Genomic DNA, 12,082 nt, shown 5'->3' on the forward strand with positions numbered 1-12,082 from the left:
GGGAAGCACAAAACATTCCAAGGTAGCAGGAATATCCTCTAAATTATTAGAAATCGTCTCTGAAGGAGTGGAAGTGCATCTAAGAGTGTGTGAGCAAAAGCTTTTCACCTTAGGTAAAGAAGCTGCTGGCATTTCTCAGTTTGGCCAATGTGGCAACCAAATTAGAATTCATAGAACCAGATAATGGAGGCCAGAAATATCCCCATGGATCTTGGAAAATACAACACTAGGGTTATCATGGGATGTGTGAGCGATAGTGGGATTTACCGTGGGGATTACGAATTTAAAGGCTTTCATGTCTGTTCGTTTTCCCAACCCAGTTAATCTCTGCTGCCCTCTCACCTTGAAAAAGCTGGCGAGTTCCTGGGAAACCTGTACATCACAGTGTTGAAGTCAGAATCCAGGTTAAATCTCCATTTTAAACACATATAAACAACAGACCCACCTTTCCCAAGGGGGTTTCCTGCATAAACTTTGGTTAACTGTGTAAGTCAGTGGGTTCCTTCGACTCCTAGATACACGGGCAGTTTCTGGTCTTTTAACCTGCTGCCCAAACAGAAATCCACCTGCCTTGACGGATTCAAATTCAGCCCTATAAATCAACGGTAATTTATTCTATGAAGAATATTCACCTGTATATTTCACACTATGGCCAGTCAATCCAGACATTACCTCTATGGCCAGAGAATCGCACCTGCTTGGAAACAGTTGGGCCTGGACACGATGGGAACTGGGGACTGCTTAAAGAAGTGCAGGACTTCTATCTGCATTCAACTCGGCCAACATGTGGCAAACAAATTAAAATTAAGAGAACCAGGCAATGGAGGCCAGAGATATCCCCATGGGTCATGGATAATACAACATTGGGTTTGTAGTGGGACGTGTGAGCTGTCAATAGTGGGACTTAAGTGTGGGGATCACAAAGGTCAAATTGAAGGGCCTGGAGTTATTGACACAGATTTTCAATTTGGAAGGCTGATGACAACTATTCTAAAATGAATACTTTTGGCTTGCAATTGGAAACTCTAGTCTAATATGTTCAGAGCAGGTAAAACAACAGTATTTGTTAATTACAATGGACTGGTGAGTAGAAGAGCTTTAGTGTGAAGCACTGCTCTCCCTTCTGGTTACTAAACTTGACAGAGAGTTCAACAATTTGAATGAATGACCATTAGAAACCCATATGGTTACAAACTCCTGAATATACACAAGTTTAATAGCAATAAAACATTAAACATTGACAGTGCATCAATAAAGTAACAGTGTTTTTGAGCCATGTGTGAATCTTTCACAATGGGCACCTATAAATTATAGCCAGTATTCAGCCAGTCACATGAGTGACTGCAGTACACAGGTTCCACTTTAAATAAGAAAGGAAATATAGCATCTTTCATCACCTCAAGATGTCTCAAAGTGCTTTATAGATGAGTAAATATTTTTATGGAGTCGGGTAAGGTGAGAGCCAATTTGCATTGAAGGACCTACAAACAGCAATGAGATACATGTCATACAATATTGAGGAATAATTATTAGCAAGGATTTTGGGAGAACTCCCCTGCATTTTTTTCAAATAATGCCATGAGATCTTTTTATGTCCACCCAAGAGGCCAGGTGGGTCTAACATCTCATCTGAAAGACAGCACCTATACCGCACTTCACTGAAGTGTCAGCCTGGATTATATGATCAAGTCTCTGAAGTGGGCTTTGATCCTTCAACCTTCTGATTTAGAGGCAAGACTGCTGAGCCAATAAAAAGTCTTAAGACTTTATTGCCCCTTTACTAATCTAAAATCATTTGATATCTTTTTTCCCATCTACTAATGATTTCTCAACAACATTCTTAGATCCCATTAGAACAACACATGAAGGTCAATTTCCTAGTTCAATACCTGTAGCTGTGTCCTGAAACACAATAGTTTAAAATGTAGGACATGGAACACAAAACTGGGGTTTATCGCAGCATGTTTCTTGGACAAATCCCCAGTCAATTTCTTTATGTTGTTAGTTTACGTGTTAACTGATCAAGATATAATACCATCAAAGAGTTCCAATCTACCTCAAGCCCTTCTCTCCACCATAAAGAAATAAGATGCACAATAAAATGGGTATTGATCTTAATAATTGAAAAGTTCATCAGTCATATGCCTGTATTCACCCAAGTACACAATACTTTGTGTAAAGGTTTTAGGCAAAAGTAGATATTAATATAAATGCATGCAAAAAAGAGCAGTTTCCAGGGTCTGTCATATCACCATTTCATACTGTAGAAACATTGTATTGTTATTTGCCCTGATTAATAAAAATACAACTTGATGCATCTGTCAAAATAAATGGCTGTCATTACAGTGAAATGCTCAGTATACAGCACAATGCAATTTGTACCTATAGATGAAAACATTTTTGATACATGTCTGACAGTTAAATATCCTATACAATAAACAATTTGCAATAACTTTTGTCAGAAATCAACTGCTTTTATTTTGGTTTTCACTCATTAGTTTGTTGATTTTGGCCAAAGTTACATGACTGACATATGAAGTATTATTTGTGAATATTCCTGTGAAGTAGGTTTCAATTTCTCTCATCAATTCTGGCATAATCCATTCAAAAAAGCAACATTATGAAAATGGAATGTTAAAGCGCAGATAGGGATGCAGTTAGAAAAATACGTTATTTTTAAGTTGCCTATTACTCCATTATTTTCAATCATCCCTGAAAATATATTAAGATCCCCTAATAATTAACTGGGATCTCCTGTAAAGAAATGTCTTAGAGTCTCAGGTCTAACAAAATGAGGTTAAAGTAAAATAATCTAGGGTGCGATGTTACAATAATGGGCACTAGTAAGGAATTGATGCTAATGAGTCAGGAGGCTTTTTAGGCTCCAAAGCTCCAAAAAAAAAACAATTATTGCATATTGTGTATTGAACACATTAAATAATAGCTCAGTAACATAGCATAAATAAAATAAGAGTTATATTTATGACTTTATCATTCCCTAGCGTAACATATTTGGGAATTCTTGCAACTACAGGTAACAGGAAATAAAGCTTCCAAGTTTAGGTAGCACTTTGTAAGCAAACATTTAAAATAAGCTTACTAGATATAACTCATAATTAAATCATAATAATTGCAACAAAACATAAAATATTAAATGTCTGGATTCTACAGTGCCCCAATCTGAACATAACATGGTTTTATTTATTTTGCATTTGAGGAGTTACTGCCCAGTGCTGAATTACATTGTTCTAGATCCTTGTCTTCCATCACTGCACTTGATCTTCAGCCTGCATTAGTCTTAAATACAGATATAGATATCTGTACCATTCTGGATCCGACTGCAGCGTACACAAAAGGCTACACCAAGACTGGTCTTTACATCATTATTGCACATCTACATTTGGTTCAGGGAACAGGCGATAAATTGATGTCCAAGAGACTCATGCTGGCGTATGTCCAAGGTCCACAATTTCAAAATTCTTTGATGCATGTTCAAAATCATCCAGCAGCACATTATTCTCAAGCAGTCTATATAATGAAAACAATGTAGATGTGATACAATGGTTAAAACCACATTGCCGCTAACACATTATGGAAATGGTATTGACTAAAGTTGTACTGCGCGGATAGTCAGGTAAATGTTTGTCTTCGTGGCCAGGAGAAAATCTCTTATCCATTATAGGCACTGCCTGAATTTTTATTCAAGGGACTAAAATTCAGGCAGGTTTTATAGCAGGTGGATGATTTGTTTCATCAGATTATCGGGGAAAGCAAAATATTACCCCAATAAGTCTATTAAATAAATGAGATGCAAAATATTTTCTAAGAAAAGTCATTACTTAAGAAATCTAAGTAATTTCATTTCATGAGATCCATATTAATAGTTCTCACAATCAGTACAGAAATACGTCATATCAAGTCGATTACTCAGCACATCAGAAAGTAGAGTTACAGGACTGAAGAACTGGCTGGCGATCGTAGAACTATTAAAATGTCTAAATAGGAATTTGTTGTTTAAAATCTCCAAGAAGTATGTTTTTAATTCATTATCTACCGCACACCACCATCCACCCTCATTCCAGTGACAGTCTTGACAGTGTAACTATAGCATTTGTTCATCTAGCACCTGACTCTTTCAAGGGATTAGTCAGTCTGAAGCTTAGTAGCAATATGCCATCATAATTGTCTTATAGTTTAAGAAACTAACAGCAACACTATTTTATTTTACACTACTTTAGAAATAAATAATTAGTTTTTATTTGGTGATGATAAAATAAATTTTCAGAATAACAATACCAGTCACAGTTTAGCAGTCCTTTAACTTCTGACCATTTATATTATACTTTTCAGGAACAGATCAGGTTTAGGACTCCCTTTGTTTCTTGATGCAGAGTTAGATTTGCCACTTTACAAAGCCAAATACTGGTGATTTGTAGACAATGAGACAGCAATGGTTCAAAATACTAATTCTATCCCATCTTCAGAACATGTGCCTATGCTTGATTCCTCAGAAGCTTTCCCTTGCAGCTCAAACTAATGCATTATTGATGTTGAGGAAAGATTTCCTCTGTATGTTATGTACATAAAAACACTTCATCTTATTTATTATGGACACGTTTACATTTTTGCTACACACAGTAGACAAAGTATATCTTCCCTGTGATGCTTAAATAAACACCAGCCCTGATGCTATAGCCCTGAGTTAACAACTTTACTAAAATAATGAGCAGAAGAATTTCAGACAAACACATTTCAGCATTCATACTTTAGTGTCCTACAGCATAATTTCAAGGCCGCTGGGAGCTACTTGATTGGATATCAGGCAAAAGACTGCACTCTAATTAGACAAACTCAGTTTATGACTGCAATGATAGAGGGAAATCAAATTGTTTAATATACATAGGATAGGTCTTTAAAGGAGACTGATTCACAGCTAATACCTCTGTAAAAAGAGTAATATACAATGGAATCATAAACGAACAAGGTCATTGCCTTCTATAGAGATTCTTTGTGCCACCTATTGGCATTTCTGCTACATGGATTTTGAGACCCCACTTGCACATGCTGTCTGAATCTAATGTATTTGGCCTCTTTATATGCCCAAGGGACAATGAAGCTGCTTACATTTATCATCAATGAATTTCCAAATGTAATAACATTTTATTGCTGTGCTTCAAATTTGAAACATTTTGTGATTTTTAAGCAAATGTTTCTGCTTCAAGTAAACAATGCAACACATAGTTCACAGCTTATACATAAGAGGTAAAGTCATCCATTACATAGATTTATGCGGGTATTTATTGATATATATGCAGGATTTATTGATCTATCTATATATTATATGTTCTCTATTATATAATATATAGGTATTTATCTATAATCATCTATATTTTGCCACGTATATATGCATATGTACACATGCATAAAGATAAATTCATGTTGTAACCTGAATCAAATCAGAAAAGTCAACATTCAATTTACAATGCATGGTCAAAGCCCAAAAGATTTAAACATCAGGAGAAGGCGTGTCCCAGTTGGTAGATGGAAAGCATCTCGCACTTGCTGCTGCAAAGCGCATATGCACATCAAAGTTGAATATCGCTTTACCCTCGCTGTTGGAGGAATAATGGAAATAATGGAAAATGGACTGAAGAACGTTCTTAATAACCAAGGCTAGCTGGTATAAAACAAAAAGCAATTTACTTTTATCAAACAGACATGCTAACTTGCTTGAAGAAAGAGAATGCTTGAAAGCTAGGATATTTCTATGAAACATTTTCCTTTTTAATTTCTGGTGAAATACCTAAGGTGCAGTATGCAACAAAAATGGTTTCTCTTTTATTAGGCTTGATTAAAAACATTGGTTCATGCATATTTTTCTGCTTTATGCTGCAGAAAGATTACACTGGCCTACATTGATTATTATAGTGACAGCCATGGCTAAGTTGGTAACATTCTTGCCTCAGTCAGAAGGTTGTAGCTTCAAGTACCACTCCGAAGACTTGAGCACAAAATCTGGGCTGACACTCCAGTGTAGTACTGAGAGAGTGCTACACTGTTGGAGATGCTGTCTTTCACATGAGACATTAAACCAAGAGCCTGCCAAAAGATTCCGTGGTACTATTTTGATCCTCTGGTATCCTGACGAACATTTATCCTTCAATCAGCATCTCTAAAGCAGGTATCTGGTCAGTTTCACATTGCTGTTTGTGGGAGCTTGCTGTGTGCAAATTGACTGTCACGTTTCATACAATAACAACAGTAATGCCACTACAAAAGTACTTCATTGAGCCTAAAGTGCTTTGCGACATCCTGGGGTCATGAAATGTGCTATATAAATGTAAGTCTTGAGCATTACATCTATATGCACTACATATGAATATATATTGCCATACTTATTTCACAACTGTTTGAGTGGCTTATATATCAACAAGACAACCAAAGGTATGGCTGATTATATCATCACTGCTAATTTGAAAAACATTTATCATGGGTCTTGTAGAAAATAAAACAAATTTTAAAAGCTTTGTTTCCTTTTCCTTAAAATCATGGCAACTATTTTATCCCTTAGCTCCTTCATGCATTTCATGTGATAGAAACATTATTTGTTTATACAAACAGCTAGGTCAAAAAGCAACATAGCAGGTCCCCATCCCATTAACATATGTATAACATGCAGTCTTCCTAGATGGAATTAAAACAGACACTATAAAAATGTATTTGGTTTGAGTAGAAGCTCTATCTCAACATCATGGAATATTTTTCGTTGCATCGTGGAACCCTACAAAGCTCACTCCTGATGGTATTAAAATATAGAATTGTTTGATTATTTGAAATATTTATTTCAAATGGCTCTTCTGCCTCTTCCTCTCCTAAAGGTATTGACTCTTGTTGGTCTACGGGTTATACAGTTACTAACCACACCTTATTACCTCTCTGAAATGGCCACTCTGCAGCTTTGAGCTTGAGCAGGGAGTGTCGGCAGGTTATTTGAACAACAGGGATGCGGTGGGGGAGGGGGTACTTGTTACTGCTGAGGTAAATCCTGTCCATGTTTGACATCTGCAGTTGTGAACATTCCAAAATGAGTCAATGGAGAGAACTGGCTGATTGTTTTTCCCTTTCTTAGCTCAGAGGTCGCGGAAGTCAGTTAGCAGGGTGGCCACCTGAGGTCAGCTGTCAGAAATCAGATCTGTATGGATTTCTACCACATTAGGGCGTTTGAATATCCCCTAAATCATTGGAAAATGCCAATTGCATTTAATATTAAGGTTTTTCCCCCTCATTTTCTGGTTAAGGTAACTGCTGACAAAGCTTCTCAAGGTTCCACAGTGCATGCATGATACGTTAGCCAGAAATGAAAGGAGTACTTGAAAAAAGAAAAGAAAGAGGACATTTGACCAAATGAGTAAATATGGACATGCAGTTCTTGTTTATGAATAGTCTTTATCAAAAATCAATTGATACTGACCGCTGGACAGATTTATCATTTCTGGACAGCCTGTGACTCGTCGTCGGGACTTCTTCGATTTCATCAATATCACACGCATCCGCTGCATCCTGTGAGTAGCTGTGCTTCATGACGAGGATACTCCGTCTGCTTAAAGACTGGACACTGGGCTTCACCGGTTGTGGCTGTACTTCTGAGAGGATGGTGGCATCACGGGTGCTGAGGTTACTACGGCTACCTTTAACGCTGGATATCTGGGAACCACAGTGATGGTCATGGATGCATTTCGAAGATGAGCGCCTTAGTTTATGGTAATTCTCAAAGTCATCCACAATATCCCCTAGATCAGCTGCAGCCCCTTTTCCTTTCAGTGAACAGAGTTCGTACTGTGTAGGTTCAAAAACCTCCTGAAAAACTGTTTGGTCAAAGTCTGGTTTTCTTTGGATGAATTTTTTGCGTGGTTGTTTGATCTGAACTATAACGGAGATAACAATGAGAATAATCACAATGAAAGATGTGACCCCGATTACAGTCCCACTAGTGTTGGTAAGCTGGTCCAGCAGACTCGTCTTTCTTTTCTCTGTATGAGGGAAAGAGAAGCGAAATTAATACAATTTTAAATTCAGAATTCAATAATAAAAACTTGACTTAAAACTGCAGCATCCCTTTCTTGGACACTGTGATATCAACAAAAAACAAAATGCATCAACAATTACGATCCACCTAAGATCAAATGTCCTGGTTCAATTCGTGTCAAAGAGATGAATTATGATTCAACGGATAGTAGTAATAATATCTCAGAACAGTTCAATGTGGTTGAATTTGAGCTACTGTCCCTGGATGTTTAAAATGGTGGCACATCATATTTTTAGCCCAAGGAAATTGTGAAGGAAATTGGGCGATTCCTTGATGTTTTCTTCTGTATGTTAGATTTATAAACCATTGATTATGAACTTATTCAAACTAGTATTTCTAAGAAACTATCAGACAATATCTCTACAGATCCATGGACTGGGCTTGAATCCAAGTCCTTTATCGACTACTGTTTAGGGTCATTTGTGAAATGAACTTAGTTTCTCCAAGCAATGTACTGGTGGGCATGGGTTCAGAGTAGCAAACCACTTATAATCTGGTGTTAACAAACAGGCTAGAGTATGTTACACTGGCTTTCTACTGACAGGGAGCATAGTAGAAAATCACGCATACCCTGCCTGCCATTTTTCAACTTCTACAGTTGATCGATCGAAAATTCTGAGCACTCTACCTGCAATTTTCTAACATCCACCAGCTGAATTTAAGACAATACTGATGATGTGGGGCCTTGAGAAAATTGCCTGACCCTCAGAAAAGTAAAAAGGTGACGTCAGGAGAGAGTTACATTGGTACAGTAGTGCATTATGTAGAGAGTTTTGACTGTATCGAGGTTCTGCTGTAACAGACCTGAAAATGCTTAATGCAAGGTGTTGTAGGGTGGCCGAGTTGCGCTACTAATAATAGAGTTGATCTGCATTCTTGGGTGGAAACATTAAGTTTATTTACAATGTAATCAGCAGCAACTACACGTGTGCTTTCAACTCCAACTCTATCTCTACACTGCTGAGGTAGCCTGCGCTAATTCCTATTACTACAGATCATGTGATCTTCCTTAACAAGTATTATTCTTAAAGGTGCATTACACACTAAATAAAACCTTAATTACTACATTCCTCCCCCTTTGAGATATACATATTATAATTACAAGTACATATTTTTTAAGACAACATGATATTTACACTGGTTAAGGAATTTACAGATTCAGTTTTTCATATGGTTTCCAGGTACGTGTGGAATGTCACAGCTCCACAACTTCAGATGCTTTGTCAGGAACCTCCTTTTCCGGAGTTGCCTAAACATCAGGAGCTTCAGTGGGTACTTGCAGTTCTGTATCCTCAACTCTTACAGGGACATCAGACAAGTCAGTCCTGGGTTGAGCATCCTCAACAGGAAATGCAGACCCGGTCATGGTCACTGGTGGAACAAAATCTTGGTGATTTGTCTCTCTCTTCTTAAATGTTCCACATGTTTATGGATGATCGGCCTGTCACCTCCATGTGGTAAGATAGAGGTCCAGTCACCACACTTATTTCATCCGGTAACCACCTTGGCTCTTCCCCAAAGTTTTTCACGTGTACCGGCTTTCCCACGGTAAATTTTCTCTCCGACTATGCCAGTCGTGTGTCTAGTTTTAGGGCCTCCCTGACTCCTTTCCACCTTCCCCTCTAAATTCGGCATTATTAAGCTCAATCTCCTCCTGAGATGGCATTTCAACAATAACTCCGCAGGTGTGACACCTGTTGTTGTGTAAGGGGTAGCCCTGTAATTAAAAAGAAAGCATTATAGCTTGGTTGCCAAGGAACCACCAGTTAGCTTTTTCATGTCTGTCTTGAATGTTTGGACCGCCCTTTCAGCCAGTCTGTTTGATGAAGTGTGCAGTTTTCACATGAGTGAATATCACTGTGGCTGCTAAAACGCTGAAACTCAGCACTGGTAAATAACGTGCCGTTATCGGAAACTACTACTTCTGGTCGTCTGTGAATGGCAAAACTCTGATGTAGTTTCAATTGTAGCAGCCGACGTTGGTGACTTCACCTCATATACATCCAACCATTTTGAATGGGCATCGACAATGAGCAGAAACATTGTTCCCAGGAAAGGTCCAATGTAGTCAATGTGTAACCACACCCAGGGTCTACCTGGCCACTCCAATGGGTGTAACGGAGCTATCACTGGCAACTTTGGCAGTTGCTGATATTGCACACAGTCCTTTACTGATCTCTCTATTTTGCCATCCATCCCAGGCCACCATAGATAGCTGTGTGCTATAGACTTCATTGGGGAAATTCCTGGATGTGCACTGTGTAGTTCGATTAAAAGTGGTTCCCTTCCCTTTAGAGGAACTATCACTCATGCTCCCCACACTAAGATGCCATCCTGGCTGGTTATTTCATGTCTTCTGTTGAAGTACGGTTTCATTTCATCAGATACAGACTCCTGTAGCCAACCCTGTAGCACTTGTACTTAAGATAGGACTGGGTCCCAACTTGTCCAGTTTCTGATCTGTCAAGCACATATTGGCGAGGATCCTAAGAAATTTAACAGTAAAACAAGTTCCTGTGGAACTGGGACATGCTCATAATTTCCTTGTAAAGGCAAATGACTAAGGACGTTGGCGTTTGCGATTTGATTGCCAGACCTAGGTATGAAAGTGTATTCATATCCTGCCAGAATTAAAGCCCATCGTTGTAATCTTGCTGAAGCTATGGGTGGTGTAGCCTTGTCCTCACTAAATAATCCTAGCAATGGTTTGTGGTATGAAATGATTGTAAAATGGCGGTCGTATACATACTGGTGAAATTTCTTGACACCAAAGTTGATGGACAGACCTTCTTTTACCATCTGAGAGTATCTCTTTTCTGCTGTAGTGAGCATTCTTGACAAGTAACCTATTGGCCGTTCTGTGCCGTCATACATTAGATGAGGGAGCACTGCTCCCACTCTGTAGGGAGATGCGTCACATGTCAGCACCAATCTTTTCATCTGGTCGTAATGCACTAATCGATTAGACGAGTGCAACAATTGTTTCACCTTTATGACAGCTTCTTTCTGGGGCACATTCCAAGACCTTTTTGAGTAGAGAATGCAGGGGGGCCAGCGCTGTAGACAAATTGGGTAAGAACCGCCCATAATAATTGATCATTCCTCGGAATGATTTGAACTCTGTGGTGTTCTTTGGTGCAGGTGCCTCTCTTATGGCTCTCACTTTCTCTTCAACCGAGTGGAGGTCCTGTGAATCTGCCTGGTGAACCAAATAGATTTCTTCCTTCGCTTGGAACGTGCACTTTTGTTTTTTTAGACGCATTCCAGCTTGCAAGAAATGATTTAAGGCTTCTTATAAGTTTGCCAAATGCTCCTTTTCAGTGAATTCTATCACCAATACATCATCTAAAAAGACTACAACCTGGGCAGTCCCTGCAGTAAGCTGTCCATTGTTCTCTGAAAGATGACACAAGCGGAGGAGACACCAAAATTTAATTGCGCATATTGGTACAAACCTTTGTGAGTATTAATTGTGACAAATTCCAGGGAGGTATTATCCAACTCTAGTTGTTGATAAGCGTGACTCATGTCAAGCTTTGATAATGTTGTCCCTCTTGCCAGCTTGGCATACAGATCTTCAGTTTTTGGAATGGAGTGCTTGTCTAGCTTGGCTACTTTATTAACTGTCAGTTTGTAGTCTCCACAAATTCGGTCGGGTTTAAGAATAGGGACTATGGCTGAGAACTGAACAGGTTGTATAATGCCCAGTTTCTCTAGTCTGTTCAGATCAATGTCGACTTTTTCTCGTAGGGCATATGGCACTGATCCCGTCTTCATAAAGTGAGGAGTTCTTCCAGAGCCACATGAGCCTTGGCCTGGAGGCCTTGGTTTTTCCCCAGTTCATCCTTAAAGACAGTGGTGTACTTTCTAAGTAGCTCTGGTAGCCCACTTGCTCTCAACTAAAAACTTTCAGACCATTCTAACTTAATCTCCTTTGACCAATTTCACCCCAGGAGGCTTGGCCCTTCACCTGTTATCACCATCAAGGGTAGTTTT

At 38.7% G+C, this 12,082-nt stretch overlaps 1 protein-coding gene across 1 annotated transcript in view; it reads right to left on the bottom strand.

Annotated features, from left to right (window-relative positions):
- Positions 1 to 1,186: 1,186 nt before the first annotated feature.
- The window catches only part of LOC144679409 (neuropilin and tolloid-like protein 1), a 78,688-nt gene continuing 67,792 nt past the window's right edge, over positions 1,187 to 12,082 (bottom strand). Inside the window, exons 6-7 of the mRNA XM_078539767.1 lie at positions 7,472 to 8,030; positions 1,187 to 3,528 (exon numbers count right to left, since the gene is read on the bottom strand). Of these exons, the coding sequence (XP_078395893.1) occupies positions 3,441 to 3,528; positions 7,472 to 8,030 (647 nt within the window). The 3' untranslated portion in view covers positions 1,187 to 3,440. The remainder of the gene's footprint in view (positions 3,529 to 7,471; positions 8,031 to 12,082) is intronic.

The sequence above is a fragment of the Cetorhinus maximus genome, chromosome 4, assembly GCF_964194155.1.
Source record: "Cetorhinus maximus chromosome 4, sCetMax3.hap1.1, whole genome shotgun sequence".
Classification (NCBI taxonomy): Eukaryota; Metazoa; Chordata; class Chondrichthyes; order Lamniformes; family Cetorhinidae; genus Cetorhinus; species Cetorhinus maximus.